A 27,193-nucleotide genomic window follows, 5' to 3' on the forward strand; every position below is an offset into this window, starting at 1 on the left:
GTTAAAGCTTCAGATGCTGTGCGAAAAGCCGTTAAAAAGCTGGTATCCAGTGTTGGAATTCGCCCGTTGAAAGCTGTGAGAAAAACTTCGATTCAGCTTTCAAACAGGCACACAATTCAAATTCAATTTAGCCCCCCAACCGATTTTCCACAAATTCTACTATTGATTTACGCCTTCGGTTCAACTACTAATACACATCAGCGAAATGGCTGAAATTTTGGCACGCTTGACGCGTATTTCGGAAAATTACCTCCAAGAAATGGAGGAGGAGCCGGAGCCACAAGGACCGCCTAAACTAACCAAGGCTCAGAAGAAGGCCGCCAAGAAGGAGGCCAAGCGACAGGCTCAGATCGACGAGAAGCGGCTCATCATGCGGGTGGGTTCAACCGACTTTCTTTTCTGAACTTTAATGGATCCTGGGTGTAAAATGCTCGTACATTAAGCACCTTTTAGGTGCTAGATTACATTTTAGAGATTTAAATATAAATTATTTATATAAATATATTTAATACAATTTGAAACGCAAGGATATTTTGAGCAAACCCTTCTACAATGATCCGTTTCTTTCAATATCCGTCCTACTATTTTTACCATAACCCAATATTCTAATTCTGGCTAATCCGAATTTCAAAATTAAAATTAATTAAAGACTGTACTTGAATTTGGCACACTTTATTTCTAATGATCCCATGATCCTTCCAGGATGCCCTGATGCGTGAGCTGGAGATGGGCAAGCGCATGGAGGAGAAGGGCAACGAGGAGTGGCACGAGATGTGCCGCGAGATCAAGATCAAGGAGCTGAACGAGGAGATGACGGCGTGGGGCGAGCGCTCGGAGCGAATCATTCAGGCCAAGAATGACCACATCAAGATGCTTCTGGACGACATGTCGCAGACGCAGGATCAGCACGTGCGCTGCTACAGCAAGACGGTGGAGCTGATTGACCACATCCGCGACTGCTTCCACGTGATGTTGGGCGGGGTGAAGAGCATGTATGACCAGCAGGCGGACGAGATGCTGAGGGATTACTATGAGGAGGTCCGCCGGCGAACCGAGGAGGTGGAAGCCATGAAAACGAACTCGGAGAACATAATCCATGCCACCAACATCACCACCCGGGATCAGCTTAAGGAGGATTACACCATCTACCTGGAACAGCGCGATGACCGTGTGAATACAGAGATTGAGAACAGATTCAAGATTCGAGATCAGATTGCCCGCCGGATGACGCACATGCAGCAGCAACTGAATGACTTTGTGGAGTCTCTGAGGAGCACCGAACTGGATGCCCACAAGTACGAGAAGATCCACTGGCTGACGGAGAGGCAGGCGGCTTTCATGGAGGAGTCACGCAAGCTAAATGCCGAGGAGTCCAAGTACATCAACATGCAGGCGGAACTGCAGCGAGAAATGGTTCGCATGGATGCGGAGAACAACTCCACGCTCAACGATCTCCGCCTGGAGTTCCAGTACTTCACCAACGTGCGCAAGAAGATCGAACTCAACCAGGAGATGGATCGCGAGATCACCCACGAGAAGTTGCGCATCCTGACCGGCGAGTGCTACGAGTTGACCAAGGTGAACCCTTATCCCTAGCACTATTACTCATTTATATCTTACTTATAATTTGATATATTATTCAAGCAAATGGAGAAGCATGTGAAAAGTGGGGAACTTCTCCTGGCCCTGTCGATCACCTGCAGGAAACTGCAAACCGAATCGGAGAAGGTAATCCTCGGCGGCGAGGTATTCGACGAAACCGAGGTGGAGGTTGACGAGAATTTCAAGCTCCAGACCCTCAACATGAAGGATCACGTGGACATGACCGAGGAGGAACTAGTGGAGCTAAACAGAAGCCTGAAAAACTTCTGGCGTCGCCAGGCAATGGCCGAGGCCCAAAACCTGCTGATGCTGGAGGAGAAGCGTCGCCTCACGGAGGACAACCAGCGCCTGATTGACTTTATCAAATCCATGAGTGTCACCGAGGATCCGGAAGAGCTGCGAACCGCCATGCATGTTTCATCGCCAACTCAACCCGTGCCACCCAAACTTTTCGAGACAAAGTGCCAGGAATTCAGGTCCAGGAAGGTGGTGAAGTCACCAACGGCACACAAGGAGGCCAAGTGGGAGGCCGAAGTCACTTTGAAAGAGGTGGTGCTGGATTTTTAAATATATTTGGGACACGCCTACAAAGTTATATTAAATTTCAAATCTGAATTAAAATAAATAATAGTTGGTATAATAATTATATTCACCTTGTTTGCAATACCAATAAAAGCGCTATACTAACAAATTTTTGTTTGTCAGAGTAATTTTAATAGTTCCAAAATTGCTGAACACAGCATGGGTATCTCAAAGTGACAGAAGGAATATGTATATTTTACAACAGTTTTTGTTTTGAACAACAATTTAGAGGCCTTTTTACTTATATTAAATGTGCAAACTGCAAGTCTTTACTCTAGTAAATATTACTAATTCAACAAAAGAATGTCGAAACTCATGATTTTAGTTAATTCGATTTTTAGCCTTTCGAATTTAAACGTTTCCCAAAGCCTGCGTAGTTATAACTAAAAAAAAAGAGTAACGACAGTCTTTTAGAGAACTAAGAATATGTTTTAAGTGCAACAAGGAGATATGTAACAAGCATTAAATCAGCACCAGTGCAAATCGAACTGCTGCAAATATCAATATTTCTCTCAGTGTAAAGTAACATAGTGCTTTGGTCCACAACATATGGCTATGAGTATGCTTGGCTCCCTAATATACATAAGTCCACCAATTCCACCACTGGCTTAAACAAAGCTCAGGGGCTTGATCTTCAGTTTTTCTGCCAGGTTGGCGCAGGTCTTCAACTGATTCTCCAGATACTGGATGCCGCCGGCGGCATCGACATCAGCCATTCCAATCTTCTCCTTGTCTCCAGCCAGCAAAACGGGCTTGCTGGGATCGGTCTATAAATTGAAATGTTTAAATTAGGAATAAATAAACAAATTGTTGCAAATTTATAAATCGAGTAAGAAAACAAGAAAACGTACCGATATTCATGGAAATACTTATAGAATTAATATATCTAGAAACTATAATTTTTGGTTCGCAATTCGTTCATTCTCAACGCATTTAAAGAGGTTAAGATTATGGTGAGGGAAGTGCTGGTACCTATTCTTTACACATATACATATGTACATAATATGAATGTATTTTTGATAAGATTATTAAGTGCTCTTTTCCCCGGGAAATGGACAATTTTACTCATATTTCAAGCTCTTTTATATTAACTTAAGTATTTCTTGAAGTTTTAAATATTATCTGAAACACCTTAAGGATGGGTATTATGCCCGTTACTCATAGATTAAAGGGGTATACTAAATTTGTTGAAATGTATGTAACAGTTTTTCGGAGCCAAGTGTTTTCGACCCTACAAAGTATTCTTCATCAGGATCACTTGTTGAGTTTTCTAACTGGCCGTATGAATGCTTAAGTCTCGGGAACTATAAAGGTTTCGGATTCTATGGACGTAGCCTCGCTGTTAGAAATTTTTTAGTTTTTTCGCATTATTTTGGCTACGCGCACTCTAACGCCAAAAAACTGAGGAAAACTGTTCTAGTTCTAGTTCAGTAACGGATATCTGATAGTCGAGCAACTCGACTATATACTTTTATTTGATTTTGCATATTCTTACCGGGGTAGCGCCCCGCAGGCGGGAGTTGAAATCGGTCATGCGCTCCTCGAAGTTGGGTGCAAAGCAGTTGGGATCCACGGCGATGAATACCTGGCCGAGATCAGCTGCAGAATCGGCGCCAGCATGTGTCCACTTCCGCACCTGAGTGGAGTAGTTAGCTCCGGCCATGACGCCCGACAGAATGTCTACCATGGCACCAAGGCCATAACCCTTGTAGCCGGAGGTCAGCTCAGATCCTCCCAAGGGCATGAGGCACCCAGTGCTGAAACCCAGTTCAGCATCGTTGGTCACTGCACCACTGGGATCCTGAGCCCATCCGTCGGGCAGAGGAGCTCCCTTCCTGCGCTGGATCTCGATCTTCCCCACGGCCACGGCGGTGGTGGCCATGTCCAGCAGGAACTTATCACCGTTGGTGGCATTAGCACCCAGAGACAAGGGATTGGTGCCCAGAGCAGCCTCCTTGGCGCGTGTGGGCGCCATCAGCGGCGAGGTATTGGTCATGGACATGCCCACCAAGCCCTGATCCATGGCCCTGATGGCATACCAACCAGCCATGCCATAGTGGTTCGATCCCTTGGCACAAACCCAGCCCACTCCCACAGTCTTGGCCTTCTTGATGGCCAAATCCATGCAATAGTTGCCCACCACGGCGCCAAGTCCATTCAGTCCATCCACCCAGGCGGTGGCCGGGGTTTCCTTCAGGATCTTAGGCACAGCCGCTCCGTCCGTGGAGTTGATGGCCAGATCGTTGATGTACATCTCGAGGCGGTTCATTCCATGGCTGAAGTGTCCCCGATGGTCCGCGGCCACCAGGAGATCCGCCTGGGCTTCGGCATGCGCCTGAGGCACCTTCACCGCCTTGAAGCAGTCGATCATGAAACGACGCGACTCGGCAACGGCCACCAGTTTCGGAGCAGCAGAGGACATGGTGCGGTGTGTGGTGAAAGAGCCTACAAAAGGGTTGGGTTCACTTTAGAATTTGGAACTGTACCAGTCTCAAAGAGCGGAACGTGTGCTTTCGGATACGCGGCGTATGAGCGACTGGAGGCGAACGGAACGGAAAGTGTTCAAAATGCGAAGTGTTGAGGCGACCGAAGCGGACTTCTAATTGTTCTGGCAATCTCTCACCCATACTAAAACCATGAGACGGCGGTGGCAAACAACCCATGGAGGGGCTCCATATTTATATATATGCTCTATCTGCTATTGTTTATTTATTCTTTTTGGCAAACCCGAAATTCTAGGGGCGAATATGCTTATCAGCATTATGTTTGGTCGGGTTTCTACTGGGTTTCTCAGCCTTATATAGTAGGTATATATGTATGGAATCGCCATCTCTCAAAAAAGTCTAGCGCGTGTAACGTGTTTATATTTTTATTTTACTTATTTCTTTCGGTGCCGTCTCTGCCTTTTTTCTATTATAGGGGGCTCGCGGTCTATATACACACATTATTTATTCACTAGCTTATTTATTATTTGTGTGTGCGTATTTCAAGTTATTTGCGCTTGGCTGTGTGGGCTGAGTATCTGTGTGTGCCTGGTAATGACCTTGAACTTGTGAAAATTATCTCTGTACGTAGAAATTTATGTGTTCAAATGAATGGCAAGTGATCAAGTTGGAAGAGAGGTCTAGGGCATTTCAATTTCAGTTCATTTACTTGGTGGCTTACGAAAAGGGGGAGTGTTGGGAAGGGGTTGGATGTATTTCTATTTAATCCCCATAATTTTGTTGACCTTACACAATGAAAGTGAGAGTGACAGATGGGCACTTGGCATACATACAAACTCGCAGCTAAGGCCCCAATTAAGTTGATGGTTTACGAGCATTATCTTATCAAAACCCAGTCTCACCACTCAGAAAAAATTAAATGGGCCACAAAATAATAATGCAGTATGGAAAATAACTTAAATCCTAAGGTACAAAATTTTACTACATATTACATTAGCCAGTAGTTGTTGTACGCCATTAGTTTTTAACCATTAAAGTCTGATGAGATTGAAAACGAATTAAAACGATAACAATGACCCCTTTTATATTACTAAACATCTATGTATGTTGCTTAGACCTGACATCAACAGCAATCTCGAGAATAACCAACTTTGCTTCCCAACAAAACTTGACTCATTTTCGCTTCAAATGGAGCACAACTTCGTTCACTTTTTCAATGATGCAAAAATAGCAAACACCCCATCTGCTAATTATTTAATATTATATATACCAGTTATAATAGGATTTCTGGCCTGATCAGGGGCCATTTATCATATCAGGTTTAGCCTATACATTTGTAGAGCTTTGGGGAACAGACCCTTATCAATCTGGGGTAAACGAGTACATTAGGTAATAATAAAGAGCAACAAGTGCTCGATTTGGCTAAACACGTTTTATGACCGATTCGGTGCGCTAATTATCACCTTTTTTGAGTAATAGCAGAAAAATGATCGATCGATCCGCTCTTTTGGAGCGGGTGTTATGTTGATAAAAGGGCAATCGAAGTGAAACCAGTTGTTAAATTGTGCTTCACTTTCTGCAATAAAAAGGAGGAATGAGTTCTTAATAAGCTTTCAATGAGGCTATTAAATTGTGATTAGTAATAAATGCAAGGCAGACTAAGACCCGCCTCCATTCCCAGTGCCACTCGGTTTTATTTATTGTTTTTATCGTAAATTAAAGGCCTGTCCCCCATTTCATTATAAAATACCCACTTGTCTGCCTGGCCATATTATTTTTGGGGATTCGCTGAGTTGACAAAGGAGAAGCATTTGTTTTAATTATAAAGATACATATAGAAATTCGTTACCCAGGCGTGTGGGAGTCAATTTGAGAAAATGTTTGCAAAAACCGGCTGAAATATGAAAACTGAGAACCACAAATAAGGCCAAACAAACATTTGAGACAAAAGTTGTCATGGGCTTTAACACAAACGTATTTAAAAATATAATTTCATTTCAGTTGAAACTAATAAACGTAAGGTCGAAAGATTGACTCTTTGATTTTATTTTCCTATGCCTTAATAATGGCAACTACGATTTAGTCAGACATCTTTATAATGACTTTCAAATTATTAGTTAATTTTAAAATTCAATTTAAAATTTGTACTTAATCATCGACATGCAATTATAATCTACTACGATTCTACCTAGTTTTCTAGTTTTCTATTGTTTATTTTAAATGATTCCGATCTTCTCCGCATCATAAATTACCGAGTGCCCGCGCTATTTGCATAAATGGAGCTTTTGAACTTACCGCCAACATTAGCATAGCCATTTGGCACTGCAGCAGCTGATGTTGCTGTTGTTTTGCTGGCCGAAAGTGCAGCAGCATGTCGCCCACCTACGTGCAACTGCAATTGGCGCCTTTGAAGCTGTGGCAGAAACCGCCAATTCGTAACGCGAACGTGGGCGTAAGCATCGCAGCTGACCGCCGTAACCGATCGTCGTAGCAATGTCAACGCAGTCATGTCGGCAAATAAGGTAACGTAACCAATGAAAAGCTAACCACAACAGAAAAGAAGAGAAAGAGAGGCAAAAACAGAGAGAATCTGCGACTGCAAGTATTTATTACGTATACGTATTTGTTACGTAGCGTAACGGACGGTGAGAGAGATAGAGAGGAGTAAGAGTCCCAATCAGAATCAGCTGAGCTGTGCTTGCTTTTTTTCGCTTGCACTTTTTTAGTTATTCTCTAATTCTCAAGTGACTCACACGCTTCTCGTGTTTTCTCGGGGAGATTTACTCGCGCGCAGTTTAATTGCCCAGAAGAAAACAAATCTGGCGGGTCGTCAACTAACAAATTCACTTCTACGTAAAGTATTAAAATCAACTAACAAACAAACACGCAATTTACGTAATAAGCACAACAAACAAAGCAACAACAACAACAGCAGCCACAGCAGCAAATAGCGCCACTTTTGTGTTATAAAGCTATATTATAGCTCTCCGGATCGGTCGTCTTTATCGTTCGAGGCGACAAGCTGAACTGCCGTGAACTGGCATCGTTCGCAGCTATCGCTTTTCCTCACAAGGTGCCCTCCCATCGGGAGGAAAAGCGAAGTCGAAATTTCAATGAAACAATTCGCTCAAAGCTGCCGCGGGACATGCGTAAAAAAGTTACAAATGAAAAGTGTCATGTTTAACTGCTAAATTCTATTAAACTAAGTACTTAAAAATCACTGCGTTTATAAAGAAATTTAGGAAATTCAAGCATGAGCAATTGATTTGTTTTGGCTGCTTTTATTTTTATTATTTTTCGCAAAAAGCTGCAAAATAATTGGTGGCATTCTAAGATGACGTAGTAGCGATTAGCCGAGACAACCACCCACGCATCTTGGCGCCTAGTCATTCCAATTGAGACATAAGCTTCTATAGCATTTAAAAGAATATGCTCAATAATATAGAAACATGGCAATATAAATACTTTTTTGTATAGTTTCTTTACAAATATAACGCCCTTTAAAAACCCAGACGCTTACTTTGGTCTACAAATTTGTCAGTCTTTATGAACACTTATAAAATCATTTCATTAAGTAAATTTAAATATTTGTTGTAGAATGTTAATGTAAAACTACGTTTTCGTGTTATTTATAATAGATGCTCAAAGCCTCTCTATTTGTTGGTAATAATTTGTTCTTTATTAACTAGTAAAGCAAATATGTATTTTCATCTACAAGCGAGAGTAAGCAATCGACAAAAAATTTAAAGTTTTCACCTGCCGCTCTGCTGCCTGTTTTGTTTGTTTTGTTTATTTTAGAATAGAACTTATCACTTAATATGGTTATTTGTTCGGTGTTTGTGTGTATGGTGGTGTGTCGGTGTTTTGTATTTCACCTGCCATTTAATTAACGAATAATTTAAGTCATATTTATATTTATACATGCAATGTAGTCGGTATACGATCCCTATTTAGCGCATGGGCGCCGATTACCTTTGACAGCGGCCCACGCTCAGGTACAGATTGGAATACAGGTGCTCCGATCGGTAACGATCCGTCGTCATTAATCTATAAAACGCTATCAAAAGCCTGCACAAGTTCTTAATTGGCTGTTACAGCGGCTTTGACGATTTTGGGCGATGCCAAGTCAACTTGTCGCTGAAACAAACAAACAAAGCAGTATCAACATCAACTCACACTTGCTAGCACATGTATGTCATCATCAGCGCCACCAATCATCAACACTATCGTCGTTATGATTCAGTGGATTGTCATGCCTGCTAGTGGACGTTTTTTAACCAAAAAGTTCAGTCAAATTTTATAACAAGTGACCAATATAAAATTTCAGTGCATTTTCTGTATTTTGGCTACGTGAACTGCTGTTTTATAGAATATATCTCATAATTATTAAATCAAAGATCATCTTAGAAAAAAATAGTTTTTTAAACCATGCTTCTCTTTTATAAAGTTATTCAAAAATGGAGTTTTAGTGTTTGTTATATTCTGTAAAGTTAGCTAAAAACAGCATTTTGTATTTAGTCCAAAATGATGATACTTTAGAAGTAAACTTTCAAACACATTTCTTTATGCAATGAGTTTCTATGAGTTTCGACCATATTTTAGTATTTCTAGATCTGAAAACATGATCCCATTCGAAAAACCCAATCGATCTAATCGTGCAACTAACTCCGCAAACAAAAGAAAAATTAATTTTTCTAACAAAACACCAAACACAATAATATAATAATCATATATACATACATACATATAAAATAATAACTTGTTCCACTTCAAGTCACTGAGTATGAAGTGGAAAATGATGTGTTTTTTCACTGTGCAATCATTAATTTTTTGAACCCCCTGCGGCAGCGGCTCTGGGCGAAATGTTGTCACTGAGGCTCGAAGATTCTCGCTGGGCTTTCGCCCGGCACGTCGCTTCACCCATAACCATAACAATCCCGTGCCCACATCCACATCGAGCTCCGATGGCGCATTCCGCTGCAGACCGCCGGCCGAGGCAGTCGATTCATTAGTAATCCACTACGGCATTGTGAATCGGGAGTGGGAAATCGGCGAATCGCCAAAATAAACAAGCTACCAACTAGCCGCTTACTGTTCAGAATCCGTTAATAGCTTTGTTTTCATTCTGGTTTTGTGCAGGTTTCTGTGCAGAACCAAAACACAGAGTCAAAACCATTCCGAAGCCGAAAAAGTTTTTATCGCGAGTTTCGACCTCGACGTGAAAGTTTCCAGCGCTGCGTGCACGTAAGTACGAACATAATTTTTGGCATTGAGAGCTTCTGTTTCGGCTGGCAATCAGATTAATTTCCGCCTAATTGCAGTTGAATATATAATACTGAATACAGAGTGTAGAGTGCCATGGCGAATGTGAAGATAGTGGAGTCCAAGCTGGACATATTCCACGCACCGCAGACCCATTCCTTGGCCCATGCCGTGGAGTCATCCTTCACCGCGGAACGGGGAACTCTCGCCTGGCAGTTCGCCCTGATCTACGGGGATGTGGATGAACTACGGCAAAGAAGAGTTTCCAGAGGCAACTGTGCCGTTCTGGAGCATAATGCCCGATTCATATACTATCTGGTGACCAAGTCGAGTCTCTACGAAGCCAGCACGTATGACGATGTCCAGTCAGCTTTGATCTGCATGCGGGAACATATGGTGAGTGCTCTTGGAGTGCCTCTTGGTGGTGGAGTGGGGGTTTCCCCGGTAAAAAAGTGACATTTCCCCTAAAGAATAAATACAATTCGACGCTTGGAAACGGGTTTCTTTGGCGCTGCCCTCGTCAATTTACAGTTAATTTATTTGTACATTGAGATACAGTGAGTATCTCAAACAGTTCACGTCTTTTGTCAACCAAATGTTAGTCAAAAAACAATCTCGAGATATATGCATGCAGTTAATTTTTTTGGACTTTGGGATACAGAAGTTATCGGGCAAATGGTCTTCTCATCTTAACGGCAATTTTCCTTTGTAAAATATTATGTTTGGGTTTAATGGTAATTGAGTAAGGAGAAAGTAGTCAGTTTCTTAAGATTTTTATAAAAGATTTATACAAAAGTTTTTATACCCGTTACTCGTTGACTAGATTCCTTAAAAAGTTTTTCATGTTATGTTGTGTTATATTTCCGACCCTTTTATATATTCATATACATATATTCCTGATCAGGATCACTAGGCGAGTCAATTTGGCTATGTCCGTCTGTCCGTCAAATAGAAATATATTAGCCCTCGGAACAGAATTGTACTTAAACCCTTTTTAGAAACGGTTTGAAAGTTTCTTTAATGATAGAGCCTCTGTCACCAAGTCCAAGCTTTTGACAATAGTGTATAGGGCAATCCTCACTATACTGTCTCTGCAGCGCAACCACGAGATCACCAAAGTGGCTATGCCCCGAATCTGCTGCGGCCACGATGGCCTTGACTGGAAACAAGTAAAGCGTCTGCTGCAGCAGACCTTCTACCAGAGCGAGTATCCCATCGAGATACTCATCTGTGAGCACGAAGACATGTCCAAGGAGGTGAGCCATTCAACATGGTGTATAAGCAAAGAACAAAAGGTTAATACTCAGATTATCCACAGCTGGCTGCTCCCAAGTGTCAGATTACGGAGGCCAGGGGGAACCTGTTCAGTGCACCGGAGAACTATGCCTTGGTGCACTCCGTCAGTGCGGATTTCGCGATGTGCGCGGGCATAAATCTGCAATTCCGCTGCAAATTCGGCCAAGTGGATGAACTGAAGCGTCAACACAAGCACACCGGGAATGTGGCAGTGCTGGAGCAAGATGGTCGATATATCTACAACCTGGTGACCAAGGAGCGCAGCCATGAAAAGTGCACTTACACAGCTCTCTACTACGCGTTGCTGGCCATGCGGGAACATATGGTAAGGAATTGTATCTTTAAGGACTAACATACCAAATCTGCATTACTAAAATAAAGAGAAAGGGTTAACATAGTTATCAAGGTCATCAGAATGTATTACCACTGGTTACCTGAAATCAAATACCATCTCACTTTCCTCTTACAGCGCGAGCACGGAGTGACCAAGTTGGCCATTCCCAGACTTGGATGCGGCATCGACCGTTTAGATTGGCTGCGTGTGCGGAGTCTGCTGGATCTGGTTTTCGCCGAGGACAGCGTGGACATCATTGCCTTCTTCTACACTCCGCCACAAATGGTTAAGGACACGTTGAACGTGGTTTGTCCCACCTGCCGGCACATGAAGACCATCCATTTGCCATCGAGGTCCGTCAGCGGATCGAGGAGTTCGCTCCATCGCGAAAAGACTCCCTTTTAATGGAACGAAAATGGAAAACTATATATAGCCAACTTTGTTTGACACTCGAAATGGTTTTACTTGGGACTTGTGGCACCGAATGCACCAAATACTTATATAGTTTATAAGAACGTTAAACCTAAGAGCTTTTTATAGCACACAAAATTTATATATGTGGGTATTTATACTGTATTTAATGTATTAATAAATAAAACATGGCCTCGAGAGGTGATTAACCAAATATTGGAGTTTTACTACGTATGTACATTTAATGATTCTTGTATTCTTCTAAACATTGTCTAGAAATATCGTGAGATTTAAAATTGGTCTAGTAGCTGCCTTTTACCCAAAAAACGACAGATCTAAATATCTTTATTAACCCAATATGTACTCTCCCAAACTTCTAGAACTACGTGGCGCTTTTCGGCGGGCTTTTGTCGTCGGCATGTCATCCAAACCTCAGTACACCTTAAGTGAGGTGGATGGAGATCTGTTCTCCGCCCCCAAGAACTATTCCTTGGCGCACTGTGTGGGCGCCGATCTTGCGATGGGAGCTGGGATTGCCGTACAGTTCAAGAAAGTCTTCGGAAGGTTGGACGAACTGCGATCCCAACAAGTGGGCAGTGGAGATGTGGCGGTGCTGAAGGAAGACCAGCGATACATTTACTACCTGGTGACCAAGCCTCAGAGCTGGGGAAAGCCCACCTACGAATCGGTACAAGCATCTTTGGAGCAGATGCGAGAGCATATGGTAAATACATGCTTTACATATCTTTTTTGAATGGGATTTATCCCTTCTTTTTTATATATATGATTCTTAAACAAGTAATATTAATAAGACCTATACTTTTTGGTTCATAAATTAGCGCAAAAACAATGTGGATAAGCTTGCCATCCCAAAAATTGGCTGCGGAATTGATGGATTGGAATGGGAAAAGGTCAGCGGAGTCCTCGAATACGTCTTTGGCCAAGAACCGCTGGAGATTGTTGTCTACAATTTTGTGCCGCCACAGGGAAAATAATGGAATTGTTCTGTTTCATATGTGCTGTTTAGTTTTTAGCAACATAATTATAAACGACCAGCTCCACAGCGTCCCCTTGAAAAACCTGGCAAATAATTTCCTTAACTTTGGGCCACTTCAGGCCATCCAAACCGCATCCAATGCGGGGCATGGCTAGCTTGGGTACTTGGTGGGAGATCTGCGAATGGTATTTGGTATACTTAACTCTAAAACGATGATAGGAAAACCTACATACCATGTGCTTTCGCATGGCGATCAAGGAACTCTGGAGAAGTTCGTAGGTGGGCTTTCCCCAGCTGGATTTCTTGGTGACCAGATAGTAAATATATCGCTGCTGGTCCTGAAGGATGGCCACTCCGCCTGGCTGAACATTTTGTCTCTGCAGATTCAACAACTGTCCAAATTTATTGCTAAAGAACGAAAAATGTACATCCTAATTGCTCATTTCAAGAAATCATAGTTAATGTTTAAAATTTTTATGAAAAACACTAAACCATTACCTACCGAAACTTTACAGCTATTCCTCTGCCCATTCGCAAATCGGCAGCCACGCAGTGGCACATGGAATAATCACTTTGGCAGTTAAATAGGTCGCCATTGATTTCTCTGTAAGTTAAGCCTGACATTTCCATTCAACTCTTACATTTATATTTTCACAAAACTTTTTTTCAATTGTGCGCTTTCTGCGTGTCCGCGCTTTCCTGCGAATGGCTGCCAGCTGGTGTTTGGCAGCGCGTAAGTAAACCACGATTTGCAACACTGAACTTCACAAACTGCTCTAAAAGCAGACCTCCGACCAGCTGATAACAAATGAGTTTTATTTTTAAATTTATTGCCTCTTTTGTACGCAAAATGTTGGAGCTGCTGCAATTTGGAGGAAAAACGCTAACCCACACGCTGAGTATTTATGTAAAAACGAACACGGGCAAAACGCTGACGGTTAATCTAGAGCCCCAGTGGGATATTAAGAACGTAAAGGAACTTGTGGCCCCACAATTAGGACTTCAGCCGGATGATCTAAAGATCATATTTGCCGGTAAGGAACTAAGTGATGCCACAACTATAGAGGTAAGAAGTTTCTTGGACGTATCTCCTACATGAAGTCAACTTTTGCGAACTTTTAGTAGCAATGTGATTTGGGTCAGCAAAGTATTCTGCATGCCATTCGTTTGCGACCGCCCGTGCAGCGCCAAAAAATCCAGTCGGCCACTTTGGAGGAGGAGGAACCTTCGCTGAGTGAAGAAGCCTCCAAGCCGCTAAATGAAACTCTGTTGGACTTGCAGCTTGAAAGCGAAGAGCGTTTAAATATAACCGATGAAGGTAGGCCACAACTTGTTTTTTCGAATCCAAACCCCTTGTTATCCCGACGTATTCTCTCTAGAACGAGTCCGTGCCAAGGCGCATTTCTTTGTGCATTGTAGCCAATGTGATAAGCTGTGTAACGGAAAACTTCGTGTGCGCTGCGCTCTATGCAAGGGCGGCGCATTTACTGTCCATCGTGATCCTGAGTGTTGGGATGATGTCTTGAAGTCGCGTAGAATTCCCGGTCATTGCGAAAGTCTGGAGGTGGCCTGCGTGGACAACGAGGCTGGCGATCCACCATTCGCCGAGTTCTTCTTCAAGTGTGCGGAGCATGTTTCCGGCGGGGAGAAGGACTTTGCAGCTCCCTTGAACCTTATCAAAAATAACATCAAGAACGTCCCTTGCCTGGCTTGCACAGATGTGAGGTAATTATGCAATAAGCAATATTGAATCTCTTCAATAATAATAATAATATTATTGTATTTGCCAATTAAATATATTCTGATATAATCAACCTTTCACTTCCGCAGTGATACCGTTTTGGTTTTCCCATGCGCATCGCAGCACGTCACCTGCATCGACTGCTTCCGCCATTATTGCCGTTCCCGGTTAGGAGAGCGTCAGTTTATGCCGCATCCGGACTTTGGCTACACCTTGCCCTGTCCCGCAGGCTGCGAGCACTCGTTCATCGAGGAGATCCATCACTTCAAGCTGCTGACACGCGAGGAGTACGAACGCTACCAGAGATTCGCCACCGAGGAGTATGTCCTACAGGCAGGTGGAGTACTCTGTCCCCAGCCAGGCTGCGGCATGGGACTCTTGGTAGAACCAGATTGTCGCAAGGTGACCTGCCAGAACGGCTGTGGCTACGTGTTCTGCCGCAATTGCCTGCAGGGCTACCATATCGGGGAGTGTCTGCCCGAGGGGACAGCCACCAGTGCCCAAAACTCTTGCGAGTACACCGTGGACCCCAATGTGAGTTGGTTCTTATGCGGCTTAGTCATTGTATAACAATGTGATTTTTTTAGCGAGCTGCCGAGGCGCGATGGGAGGAGGCCAGCAATGTCACCATTAAAGTCAGTACCAAACCCTGTCCAAAATGCCGAACCCCTACGGAGCGAGATGGTGAGTTGGACAAGCATCGAGACAAGCATACCCAAGACGCAATTTGTAACATTTTCATACCCTCTACCAGGCGGCTGTATGCACATGGTCTGCACACGCGCTGGCTGCGGATTCGAGTGGTGCTGGGTCTGCCAGACTGAGTGGACACGCGACTGTATGGGTGCCCACTGGTTCGGCTAGTCCTTCGTCATCGTCGTATGTCGCCCCGACGGGCTTCTTTTGTTGGTTGACTACTTTTAAATTGTATACCATAGTAAAGACTGCTTAAGCAACACCCTGTTTGTCGTCTACGCAATCAATAGCAGAAACACCCCTGACAAGGACCAACACGGAGCACATCCTACCCCACTCTGTTCCTTCGTTGCGTGCGCACAAAACTTTGTTTACGTTTTTTCCAAGCTCGCCCACAAATATTTTGAGGGCTTTCCTCTTTGGCCAGGCATGCAAAAACCGCAACAAACACGTGCACTTGGGTAAAGAGCCAGAGAGCGAATGCCGCGGATGCGCAGTGGGTGGCCAGCGGCACAAGGGTCACGTAATTTAAACCCAATAATTGATAAGGGGATGGTAAAGGCATTTCAAAAATTATTTTTACAGGATTTTAAAACCACTAACTACCATTTCTTGTGAGAGAGAAAAAACCCACTATTTCAAGAATGTACCTGTCAAACAAAGCCCCTTCCTATTTTATATGCACTATTGTACATATATTCATATTTACAATTATTAAGATGCAAAATTAAACATTTTACTTAAATACAGTTTCAAAATAATTGGTATGTGTCACCGCCGTCGAAGACATCTGCATATCCATTTATTTTAAGCAATCATAAATAAGATATACATATGGTCCGATAAATTTGTTTAGTTTTAGAAACTCCCTTTGAATAACTAGCTTCAAATTGGAAGTCTTTGGAAGAATTGCAATTAGTCAGCCTGAAAGTGCACCTGCTCTTCGAGAAGTTCACCTCCGTGGTTATCAGTCTGCTTTGCGGCTTATCGGTCATCTAAAGTTGGGCTGGCCGAATGCCACAGGTTCGCGGGAGACTCATAAGCGGAAACATCCCTTCACAGAGTGGTGCACCACGAGTTCGCCGGAAAGTGTGCTATGGTTTTTCGCACGCTGTTGGAAATTCGTGGCCCGGACATCGATAAATCGAGCCTATACACAACACATACCTCACCTCATTCACACAGCGAACGTGGGAAACCCCCAAGCGGGACTCTGGCGGAAAATGTGTTCCGCACTCAGGCTCTCTGTGGCTCAAATTCTCTCTGGGAATTGCCAATCTCTCGCCCATTTAGAAGTAACGCCACGTTCTAGATTCCTTTCGGCTTGCCGCTCTGTTTTGGTTGGCTTTCTGTTTTGTGCTCTAATTCGTAAGCAAAGCGAATAGTTTTACTCTGCCAGCGCTGAGAGAGCCGCGAAGAGAGATTGAGAGGGGGAGAGCAAAGTGCAGTGCATTTTCCGCCCTCGAAAATGGCGAAATTGAAAAGGAAAAGCTCGCTCGCGCATGTGGGCAGGTTGCCCATCGAATCGGGTCACAAAGTTCCCAGTGCAGCAGCTTCTGTGTGTTGTTTTTCCCTAGCTATTTTTTTCGCCGTTTTCCGTCTGCTCCTTGCTGTGGTGCTTGTGTCTTTTGCCAGCTTTTCTTCTTTATCTTGGGGGCCTTTGGTGTATAAATGGCAGCGCGCCCACGTATCGCGTTTCAGTCTACGTTGGACTTTAGCGCGCGTCGCACACACACTGCGTATACGTAACGGCGGACTCCGCACCGAACTGAGGCCTCCGTCCGAGTGACGCCGCCGTGCTCCGATCACTTGGCGTTCTGGGCCGGCCGCTCTTCGATTTTTCCGCTCGAGCCTCGAAGAGAAAAGTCGGCGGAAAAGTGCGTCCCTCTCGGGAACCGTTGTGAACTGCTTTGTGTGGGCACTAGAATTTCAAATTTAACGGCCTTTCGTGGTGGAAAAATAGTTGGGGAATTTTCAAAATCTAAGGCGAGGCTAGTTATTACATCAAATAATATCGCAGTGGCGCAAGGAAAATATTTAATACATGCAAAACAAAGACTTAAAAAACCGCAATTTCACCTGTGTCACTGAAGTTAAAAATTAAATACAACTAATAATCGATAATAAGGTAATAAATAATGTATTTTAAAGATCCAAAAATATATTTTAAGAAAACATCTCTAAAGATTATCGTTTATTATTAAATTAAATCGTGGTAAGTTAAATTTTTAAAGAATATGTACAAAATTCAGTTTTGTCATCTTTTTTTTTTTTAACTATTCGATAAACATCTTAGAGAATTTCCATATTTAAAATTAAACAAAAAACTGAGAGCACTTAAGCAACTCATTGATGTTTATTTTATATTTTATGTTAATTGTAACCCACTTTCCTTAAAAAAAAACATCAAGTTACACCCAAGCATATTTTACAAAAACCCCCGCGCACTTGAAGTCCTGCCCCATTTTGGCGTTTATTTATTGGAACGCTCCTTCGAGCAGATACTCAATTAAAATCGCTATATATTCCGCTGCATACATTCGGGTGCTTCGCTCGGGACACATTGCACATACGCACCGTGTGACGCGCGCGGTCCGTGTAATGATTGTGTACACCAGCAGCTCCTCGTCCTGCTCCTTCTTCGGTTACTGCCGCTGCTTCTGGACGCAGAGGAGGAAAACAAAAAAAATGTACAGAAACAGTGCAAGAGCTGAGGCGAAACCCCGTCTCGGGCTGCTGTTTTTATTGATTTATATATACACGGTGGCCGCAAGTGGGAGGCTGTTCTGTTGCTGTTCCTGCTGCTGCTGCTGTTGTGTCGCACTGTCCCAAAAAGAGGCACCACCAACACACACACACATGCTCAGCATCCATCCATCCATTTACACGACTGCCGTCGTGCTCAACTTCCGTTTCCTGTCGCAGGATCCAAAGAGCGTAGTAGCGACAGAGAGAGAGAGAGAGAGAGAGAGAGAGAGAGCGAAAGGCCAGACTTGCCTTCCTTTCTGGGGACCCAGCGATTGCAGTTGCTTAACTAGATGTATTTCGAGGCTCATTTCGTTTACGCCAGCCAGTTTTCGATTCGACTAACCCTTTGGACTCGAAAGCTCTCTCCCCATATATCTCTCTGTAGCTCTCTCGAGCTCACTCTTCGCCGGCTAATGGCTCGCTTTCTCTCACCGAGTTGTGTTTACATTGATTATGTTATCCACTCCGCCAGCCGTGTTTGACTTTGCTAATAGAGTTGTCCTGCCACCTCGCCTCCCCACCCCTGACTTGCTAATTTGCTGCCAGGACATCATCATCACCATCATCAGTAAACTCATCTGAAACGTCACTCGCTCGGGCCCTCCAATCAATAAAGGTTTCCCCTTCCCGGTTCCCACGTACCACCCACTAGCGATTGCCTTCAATTATTATTGCTCGCCTTTTCTGGTGTTTTTGCACAAAAAAGTTTATTAATCAATAAACGCACACGTCAAGCTCACGCTTACAGGCGCCCACAAGAAATGAGAAACACAAGGGAAATATTACTATATGGATATCTAAGTCAAAATATTGTGAATGACATATGAAAAAAATACGAGAAATTGCAATATATTTGAGATTCTTAATGCTGAATATGCCCCTAAATATTATAACTTCACTTTTAATATAATAAGAAATAGAAACCAATTACATTACTAGGACTTTTAGTAATTTGATCACAAATTGGTTAGAATTCATAAACATATAAATATTTAAGCATAAATAAATTGTTCACTGTATTCTCTAAATATCAAAATAACATTAAATGCACCTAAAGACTATTTTTAACCGTTTTGTGTTAATAATTAGATAATTAATTAAACAACTATATATTCTCCTGCGTGTAAAGTATTTGTGTGTGCTGATATGTAATGTCCTGTGCGGATGACGTGCGGTTCTGTGGCTAAGAGAAGCTGCTGGAAGACGTTTCGGGGTTGCCTGGTGACGACTTGGCCTCGCCCACCCACCCACAGGTCCTTATCAATCCCACTCCAGATGTGTGCACTTTTGTGGCTCATTAACGGTTTGCATGCGGCCAAATGCATGCGGTTATTCATTGAAAGCGAGTGCGACAGTGTGCGAGTGTGTGAGTGTGAGTGGTCGGGGCAAGAATGTGTATGCGAGTGTGTGTTTGCTGGAGATGCGCTCGATAAGTTGAGTGGCTGTTTGTTTCGTTGCTGTGGTGCCACAGCAGCCTGTGCGTGAGTGCAAAACAAACGGAATTTTGCGCATGGCCCATCAAGAGATGCACCCACCCGCCAGGCCAGGGACCTTCCACCACACTTTTCGCCATTCCAGCTCCCCAATTGCCAGACCCTGCCATCCATTCCCCATGAACCAGCAGTCTTCAGTCGGCAACCGCATTTCGTGCATCATAACATCGCTGGCAATTATTCGGCGAGTTGCTGGTTCTCATTAGCATGTATGGAATGTCTGGATTGCACTCAGTTAGACTCAAGGATCCACAATAGAGGAATTTGTGGTTTGTCGTTCTTTTGCAAATCGAATCAGGCGGCTTCAAAAAAGATAAGATTGGCTTCTTACATTCAATACGATCTTTTAAATGATCGATTCAAATATTTGAGTCTTTCAATTATCAAAATGTTTTATTTTTAAAAACTTATTTTAAGGAAGAATATTTGAAGAAGCAATAAAAAGAGCACACGCATATCTTGAGCAGACGATAAATATTTCCATAATGCCCCTACTTATCTGTTAGTCCTGGTCAGCTAAGTAGTCTTGAAACCACATAATTTCCCTCGTAACTCGGCCAACAAAACCACAGGACCATGTACCTCACATAAAATGTTATTGGCCCGATGTTAATTGAATTGTCTGCGGTCCTCCGCGCGCAATTGTCTCGTTATTCCCAGCCATGGGCTGCTGTTTAACGATCTCGCCATTGGCATTACCATTTCCGTTGGGCCGTCAAATGTCGTGGCATTAGCACTCACACGGGACATAGTATTTCCATCTGATAATAAAGCCACATCCCTTGCTCACTTCTTTTCTTTCGCTCCATTCACAGGAGGACAATAAGAAAACTGCAAGTGTGGCGAAAATTGATTCGAACATAAATAAAGGGCAGCCAAGCGTGGCCAGACAAGGACAACAAAAGCAAGCCGAAGGATTTGTGATTGGCCGAAAAGGCAAAAATCAATAAAAGCGCCACATGTAAGAGGACACCGGGCACAACCGACATGGTGGCCAATCGGCAGGGCATGGGGCTCACGACTCCTAGCCTCCAGTTGCTGCGGTGGAATAAGTAACGAGAAGTAACGAGTCCCAGGGAGTAACATGTCGGATCGATATCCAGCCAGCTTCTACGATCAGCATCATCATCATCACCACCCGCATCATCAGACGCCGACGATGTCGCACTATCCGCCGCAGCCCTACAGGTCGGGTTACACCGGCTACCATCCCTATGGCTATGGCTATGGGTCTTCTTCTAGTGCTTCTTACATGCCCAACTACTATCGGTATGCTCCGTACGCCTCGCCGCACTATAGCCAGCACCATCAGGGGATGTTCACGGCGGCCGGTCAGCAGATAATCCCCTCCAGCGTGCTCCACTATCCGCCCAGAACGCATCCTTACCAGCAGCTACACCCGCAGCAGCAGCAGCAGCAACATCCACAGCAATCATTGCCTGGCTACGAGCCACCAGCCCCCTTGCCATACAGTTCTTCCGCATCATACCAATCCCGTGGCTTTGGTGGCTTTGCGGGCCCAACGCCCCACTACGCGCCACCTGGTAGATCCTCCACGCCAGCTCCAAATCGCACCGTGTTGCCACCCAGCTACCTGGAACCGCTGCGCAGCTACAGCGCCGAGCAGCAACACCTAAGTCAGCAGCAGCATTTGAGCCAACAGCAACTGCAACATCAGCCGCTGCCTGGAACCCCAAAGCTCGAGGATCCGGATGTCGAGGTGGAGGCGGTTGCCGAGTCACCCGCTCAGCGGTTGACCACTTCGCCGCCCATGATCAGTGCCACCGGAACGGACAGCGGCATCAGCAATTGCAGCACGCGGGCGAGGAGCGACAGCAGTCAGAGCACGCCCGTTTACAGTGGAGAATATCCGGTTAACATGTCCGTGGAGTCCGCCTCCTGTGTGCCCTATCACTGTCCGGCGGATGCGCGGGACTACGAGGAGGAGGAGCACCAGCCACCGGTGGCGTCGGAAGTGAGGAAGGCGGACACTCCGCTCGATATTGCCGGTAAGTTGTCAGCTTTTTATCGCATCGCATCGCATGTCGTTCGCCTGGCGTTCCTTCATTACACTCTATTTAATTTGCAATTATGCACGGCCGCGAGGGAGAATTCGAAAATTTATGCAAGCATATGTCAGGCAAGATTATGTAACAAGTATTCAAGTCGGCAACGGGCGACAGCCACCGGGCAGTTACTTCAGCTCAAATCAACGATTTAAGGCACTGCGGGTGGTTCGAAATCGATCGCTTACTTTGAGTCTGATTAAAGAGAAAAATATTCTGGAGATATTTAAGGAACCTAAGTTGAAAACACTTCGTTCATGTATTACTTAGAAAGACCAAAAAATTAGTAAGGCCTTCATACATAAATAACAATTTTATTCCAGCAACATGTTTTTATTATAATTTTCAAAAAGAAAATATGTTTTTAATGGTAAGACTCGGGGGTAAGACTCAAGCAGTCCCACTGTGCGTACAGAGACTTATGCTTGATTCCGCATGCAAATTAATGCAAGAACTGTCCGTTCGTGTTGCCGTCATCGTTGTCAGCGTGTCCAGAGTGTCGTCCGTAAAGCTCCTCATCAGAAGCGATTTTCCGTCAGGTTTTTCCACCGGCTCCTCCGCTTCCAGCCCCGTCCCACCACCACCCACATATTTCACAAGCCTGACAAGCCGACGTTTTGCAAACACTCAACCAATCAGCGTTGGTTAACTGCTGAAATACTTCCGTTTTCCGACAAAAAGGGTGGCTTTATGAGTGGGCGGGTGGCCTTTTGGAGGGCGCCTACGTCATGGCGCTTCGGCGAAGTTCAAATTAGCTGTCTATTTAGGCACGCGAATAGGAGCAACCGAGAATCGCCGATGTGTGGCTTTTCATTTTTTTTTGTCGTGTGTGCAAATCAATAAGTCAACTGCGTATGCGGATGACCTACCAGGTGCGAAGTAAGCCCACTGCTTTTCTCTAAATATCTCCAGTGCAAACGAACTTCTTGCACTGGGAAAAATCCGAAAAATATGAACTCTCACGCTTTTAGTTTTAACACATCACTAAAATAACACATTTTCGGTTGTAGTATAATGATTTGGTATCCGATTCAATGAAAGATTTAAGTTATATTTTCCCCAAATATATTATAAATCCAAAAATCTTATTTTTGTCTGTTTTCCAATGTTCAGGATATACTTTTAAAAGTCTGGTGGAGTGCTTGCCTGTTTTACTGGTGTTTTTTGTGTAGAGCTACATCGTTATCAATGGGCGTTTGACTTTCACACACAAGCACACCCACACAGCAATATCTAAGGGTGTCTTTATGGCGTCAGTGTGTGCGTGAAATGTCATCACAGCCAGCATGTAAATGAACTTTTCAGCGTAATGCGGTGGTTGCCGCTGCTTTTGCCGCTTTACTACCGTTAGTCAAGCTGCCCACACAGACAGCAAAAACAGGCAAACACCCACAAACACATGCACGGAAGAAAAAGATTAGATTATTTGAGAGTTTATAATATTAGTATAATGCTAGGTATTTAAATCATAAGAATTCCTTTGTGGTTTCAAAATTCTTTTTACCACTATCCTCGGATAGCCTTGATAATGTTGAATCAGTATTTTTTTCCGTGTACTAATCAAGGGAGGAACCAGCGACACCCTGAAATAAGACGAGGAACAGGAACAGGAACAGCTCCCTAGTGCAATAGCCAGGGTTCAAATTCGACTTCAGCCTCAACGTCCGATTTTAGCCACCATATGGAGGCAAAAATCAATGTCCGTTTTGTGAAAAAAAGTGCAGAAAAAAAACAGTGCAAATATTGGATTTGCCCCTAGATAAAGACTGAGCTTTGCTCACTTTTCCATTCATAACTGGCCTTTTTAAAATCTAAAGTTAGGATACTAACTTTAAATGTAAAAATGTACTCCCCAAATATCAAATATTATTTTTGTCAAATTCCATATAATTATTTTTTAGAATATTACATTGAATGCATTATATACATATATATGCATATATAGTTACTGCCATACTAGAAAAATCAAGTCTAAAACATTGGCCAAACCCGATGGCAATACGTAAACATTGCAGGCAGAGTCGCATGCGCCGAGAAGTGCGCTACACTTTTTGTTAATGTCCCTCCGCGCTCACTCTCCGCCCTTTTGCTTGTGTTGGTGCAAGAGGCGGTGTGTATGTGTGCGTCAGCCACGTTCAACAAGTGCATGTCTTACCATCGCTCTCTCTCACTCTCTCTCTCTCTTGCTGGCCTCGGGAAATGTGATTTGATAAGCGTGTGCGAAAAAGCCCCGCGATTGCTCGTTGAATGGTCAATGTTCTGGGCCTGGTTTTGAACCCTTGATGGCTGCCTGCACGCATGACAAAATAATTAGAGCTCCAGATTTGCGCAAAATTGTACCTATTTTTTAAATTATTTTCCAGATGACATAAGCGCGACGTCGCCAGTGGCCGCTGATAAGGCGAAACCCACAGCGCCCACTCCATCGGAAGTTGTCAAGCGTGCAGAAACTAATTTGCAGCCGGACTCATCAGCATCCTCGGATGCGCCGACGACGCCGCAGGATACCAAAGGTGATCCAATAATCGAGGCGGCCGACGAGAGGCCAGGACATGCGGTAAGTGGTGGATGGAATCGAATTAGCGCGGGCGGGAGAAGTTGCAAATTAAAGCTGCAGGTGCAGCGCGGATATTTAAGGGGTATAATTAAGAGGCAATCAGGTGGCGGGTATCCTGCCACACTGCCGGGATAAATTAGGCCAAAGCAGGCGAGCAACCAGAGCCTGATAATGACAGCAGCCCACACTCATCACTAGTCCTGGCCAAAAATGAGAAGGCCAAAGGCGAAATGCGTTTAGCTCCATCGACCGGCTTTCCTCATAAAAAGGTCTGACGGAGCAGTCCGTAAAAATTGAGAGAAAGCACGGGAAAAGCTCTCGAATGGAGAGAACCGCGGCCGGAAGCCTTTTTACAGGGTGTTCCAGCCGTACATAAAATGGGGCGCCTATTGATTTTTGGAGCTCTACGCTGAACTTCACCCGGCTGTCTGGATGGCTGGCTAGCTGACTGGTAGGATTGGAGCTGGTTCGGAAAAGGAGGAGGTGGCTCTTTGAGGGTTGCCTGGTAACACGAGCTGCCAGCTGGCGGGAAATGGGGATGATAGTGTGTATGGAGTCCGAGGGGGGACTGGCAGCAAAGTTGTTCAAGTACCCGCTACTTGAGCGTAACAACTTTGCCGCTGCAGAACAGCTTGGAAAAAAACTAAATCGATTTTTGTGCTTTCCACTTGCAACAGCGACAGCAGCAACATCCTGTGACGAACAACTGGAGTCCAACGCCGCGGCGCCCGCGCACTCCGCCGGCACCACAGAACTCGCCCATTGGTTTCGGCCAAAATGCGAGTGTGCCACCCGCCTTGGCTCACCTGCTGCAGCAGCAGCAGCAGCAATTGCAGTTGCAGCAGCAGCAACAGCAGCAGCAGGCTAGCACCCTCAAGCGGTGTGCCACATCTGGAAAGAATCGCAGCACCAACAACCGCATCATCGAGTGCGATCTTATTCCGAGCAAGAAATCAAAACGGAAGACGGCCAAAAAGGAAGTCGGGGAAAGCGAAAATATGGAGGCTGTGGAGCCGATTGTTAGGGAGCAAATTAGGGTGAGTTCACAATTTTTTGTTGCATCATTTTCTGATCTTGACTCTTAGTTCGAAAATTTAGTTCTTCTTTTTCCTTAAAAACCATATTTAAAATAAACTTTTTATTTTATTTTTGTATAATTAAAGGTATATTTTAGAACAATACTGATATACAATTCCTACGTTTTTGTCTAATTAATACCTTTAAAATCCCCGCAGGACATCAAGCCTTTACCGGGATTCCTGCAGGCTTTTGGTTCCACCGAAATTGGTCGCTTCTCCGAGCGTTTCCTACAAACACCAGAATCCCTAGTCGAGCGATTGGCCGAGGAATATGCAGGCAGTGCACCCAACAACTGTCCATCTTATCCAGCTGGAGGCTACATCGAGTCCCCGGCCATGGCTACACACAACTACTATCCGTATGAGGAGCAGAACCAAGGCGGCTATCCAAGAAATCGAATGAGAGACTACGGCTACGAGGTGCCGGACTACATGGCGTATGAGCGATACACGGCCTATGGAGCCGGAAGACCAAGAGCTCGCTACGGGGAAATCCGCTGCAACGGCTATTAGATACGGATCATATATAGATTAGGGTTAGTGTTGTTGTAGTCGTGCATAGTAGTTGTCGTTCGATATTCTCTGTGTGTGCCTTTTTCGGTCAAAATTAGAAAATGTATCCCCCGAAGAGTTGTTGTTGAGGGGGGCATTGTTAACAACTCAAAACAAGTCAAAATTTATCACAAGAATGATAGAAAACGTAGAAAAACCAAAGGAAACCAGAAGCCAAAATATTGTTAGCAACACCATATACATGTACATGAATATTAAAATAAGTAGTTCAAGGTATTTTAAATCGAATGTGTTTTAAATCGATCCAGAATGTAAGTCGAAATCTTGTCCCACTGTACATAAGAATGCATTTCGTATATGTAACTCTAGGTTTAGTCAAATTACTTGGGCAGTTGGCAATTGGATCTAAATTTTTTCAAGGCCTCCAGGAATTCGGGGATATTTTTATTAAATTCAACGTTAAAGTAATTAACACTCAAAAATCGCTTTCAGAACCGTTTCCGATTGAAAACCATTGTTTTTGGGGTTAAAAATTCCGATATCATCCCAAAAATAAGTAAAGTAAAACAGAGCGAAAAATCTTACATATTGCAAATAGATGTGCCATTGAAAAGTATATTTAATTAAAAACACCATAATTTAGGAATTTATGTACAATACAAAAACAAATGATAGATTAGCTACGGTAATCTAAAGCCAGATAGTTAATGTTTAAGCAATGCAATTCATTTTAGTCTAGGGCACTGACGCACACATACACAAACAAATACACACACACGGATACAGATACACCCATACAGAGACAGACACACTCGAACCACCGCACTAATTTGTACTTGGCGAAATTGATTTGTTTTCTACCGACTTACTAACAACTTATTAATTTTCTAATCGATTTCATTGTTGTATTGAGTGCCTTAATTTACTTGAATTGATTTCGAATATCTGGCGTAAACAAATAAACGTAACGAATTTGTATGATTTACTTGTAGAGAAACAACCAAGTTCAGGTTTCAAAGGGGCCCAACAAAATTTCAAATGCAAATCGAACAAATCAATGAAGAGAAAAACAACCGAACTACCAAAAACGGAAACAAAATCCAAACACATCGAGCGACATTCAAAAATGTTTTATAGTTATTAAAGAAACTAGATAATATCTAAAGAAACTACTCACCAACAAAAAGAAAAAACAATGAAAACTTGTAGCGTTGACTTTTAGACCTACTATTTGGACGTCTTCAACAAATAAACCGAGAAGGAAACAGAATAAACCAACTATTTAGTATAGTTAAGTACGTGTGTAAATAATTATTTGAAAGTTTGAATTTTATGAAATAAATCACGCAAAACTGATGGCAAACAAAAGGCT

At 43.6% G+C, this 27,193-nt stretch overlaps 7 protein-coding genes and 1 long non-coding RNA gene across 13 annotated transcripts; 5 read left to right on the forward strand and 3 right to left on the reverse strand.

The window, feature by feature from the left end:
• The first annotated feature begins 78 nt into the window (after window positions 1–78).
• Window positions 79–2,293, forward strand: LOC6539393 (dynein regulatory complex subunit 2). The gene is made up of 3 exons (XM_002086252.4): window positions 79–376; window positions 703–1,578; window positions 1,645–2,293. Exons 1-3 carry the CDS (start codon window positions 206–208, stop codon window positions 2,167–2,169), a joined length of 1,572 nt encoding a protein of 523 aa, XP_002086288.1. The 5' UTR covers window positions 79–205; the 3' UTR covers window positions 2,170–2,293.
• On the reverse strand, window positions 2,294–7,137 carry LOC6534689 (uncharacterized oxidoreductase YjmC). The gene is made up of 3 exons (XM_002095328.4): window positions 6,924–7,137; window positions 3,680–4,629; window positions 2,294–2,951 (listed from the first exon to the last, which is right to left on the reverse strand). The coding sequence occupies exons 1-3, from the start codon at window positions 7,135–7,137 to the stop codon at window positions 2,793–2,795; spliced, it is 1,323 nt and encodes a 440-aa protein (XP_002095364.2). The 3' UTR covers window positions 2,294–2,792.
• Window positions 7,138–7,342: 205 nt separating this feature from the next.
• Window positions 7,343–13,010, forward strand: LOC26536025 (ADP-ribose glycohydrolase OARD1). Of its 3 annotated transcripts, none has more exons than XM_015189675.2 (3): window positions 7,343–7,481; window positions 12,312–12,655; window positions 12,771–13,010. In XM_015189675.2, exons 2-3 carry the CDS (start codon window positions 12,350–12,352, stop codon window positions 12,924–12,926), a joined length of 462 nt encoding a protein of 153 aa, XP_015045161.1. In that variant the 5' UTR covers window positions 7,343–7,481; window positions 12,312–12,349; the 3' UTR covers window positions 12,927–13,010. The 3 variants fall into 3 exon arrangements, with proteins under 3 accessions (XP_015045161.1, XP_039229499.1, XP_015045162.1); XM_039373565.1 differs by having other exon boundaries at window positions 7,349–7,486; XM_015189676.2 differs by lacking the exon at window positions 7,343–7,481 and having other exon boundaries at window positions 12,275–12,655.
• On the forward strand, window positions 7,345–12,145 carry LOC6539398 (ADP-ribose glycohydrolase OARD1). Of its 3 annotated transcripts, none has more exons than XM_002086250.3 (6): window positions 7,345–7,481; window positions 9,768–9,872; window positions 9,950–10,286; window positions 10,988–11,146; window positions 11,209–11,511; window positions 11,656–12,145. In XM_002086250.3, the coding sequence occupies exons 3-6, from the start codon at window positions 9,987–9,989 to the stop codon at window positions 11,923–11,925; spliced, it is 1,032 nt and encodes a 343-aa protein (XP_002086286.1). In that variant the 5' UTR covers window positions 7,345–7,481; window positions 9,768–9,872; window positions 9,950–9,986; the 3' UTR covers window positions 11,926–12,145. The 3 variants fall into 3 exon arrangements, with proteins under 3 accessions (XP_002086286.1, XP_039229497.1, XP_015045163.1); XM_039373563.1 differs by having other exon boundaries at window positions 7,368–7,486; XM_015189677.2 differs by lacking the exons at window positions 7,345–7,481; window positions 10,988–11,146; window positions 11,209–11,511 and having other exon boundaries at window positions 9,378–9,872.
• LOC6534692 (ADP-ribose glycohydrolase OARD1) lies at window positions 12,935–13,569 on the reverse strand. 2 transcript variants are annotated; one of them, XM_002095331.4, is made up of 3 exons: window positions 13,431–13,569; window positions 13,162–13,336; window positions 12,935–13,104 (listed from the first exon to the last, which is right to left on the reverse strand). In XM_002095331.4, exons 1-3 carry the CDS (start codon window positions 13,556–13,558, stop codon window positions 12,955–12,957), a joined length of 453 nt encoding a protein of 150 aa, XP_002095367.3. In that variant the 5' UTR covers window positions 13,559–13,569; the 3' UTR covers window positions 12,935–12,954. The 2 variants fall into 2 exon arrangements, with proteins under 2 accessions (XP_002095367.3, XP_039229503.1); XM_039373569.2 differs by having other exon boundaries at window positions 12,959–13,104; window positions 13,158–13,336.
• Window positions 13,570–13,736: 167 nt separating this feature from the next.
• Window positions 13,737–15,627, forward strand: LOC26535330 (E3 ubiquitin-protein ligase parkin). The gene is made up of 6 exons (XM_039373562.2): window positions 13,737–13,994; window positions 14,054–14,246; window positions 14,308–14,653; window positions 14,759–15,203; window positions 15,257–15,353; window positions 15,424–15,627. The coding sequence occupies exons 1-6, from the start codon at window positions 13,737–13,739 to the stop codon at window positions 15,531–15,533; spliced, it is 1,449 nt and encodes a 482-aa protein (XP_039229496.1). The 3' UTR covers window positions 15,534–15,627.
• Window positions 15,628–17,038: 1,411 nt separating this feature from the next.
• On the forward strand, window positions 17,039–27,189 carry LOC6534694 (extensin). Its single transcript, XM_039373560.1, has 6 exons — window positions 17,039–17,493; window positions 20,422–21,615; window positions 24,036–24,229; window positions 24,907–25,266; window positions 25,465–25,844; window positions 26,814–27,189. The coding sequence occupies exons 2-5, from the start codon at window positions 20,691–20,693 to the stop codon at window positions 25,819–25,821; spliced, it is 1,836 nt and encodes a 611-aa protein (XP_039229494.1). The 5' UTR covers window positions 17,039–17,493; window positions 20,422–20,690; the 3' UTR covers window positions 25,822–25,844; window positions 26,814–27,189.
• On the reverse strand, window positions 21,971–24,154 carry LOC120321395. Its single transcript, XR_005560994.1, has 2 exons — window positions 24,013–24,154; window positions 21,971–23,962 (listed from the first exon to the last, which is right to left on the reverse strand). It is a non-coding gene; the product is annotated as an uncharacterized LOC120321395 (long non-coding RNA).
• Window positions 27,190–27,193: the final 4 nt, after the last annotated feature.

Source organism: Drosophila yakuba, chromosome 3L (assembly GCF_016746365.2).
Source record: "Drosophila yakuba strain Tai18E2 chromosome 3L, Prin_Dyak_Tai18E2_2.1, whole genome shotgun sequence".
NCBI lineage: Eukaryota > Metazoa > Arthropoda > Insecta > Diptera > Drosophilidae > Drosophila > Drosophila yakuba.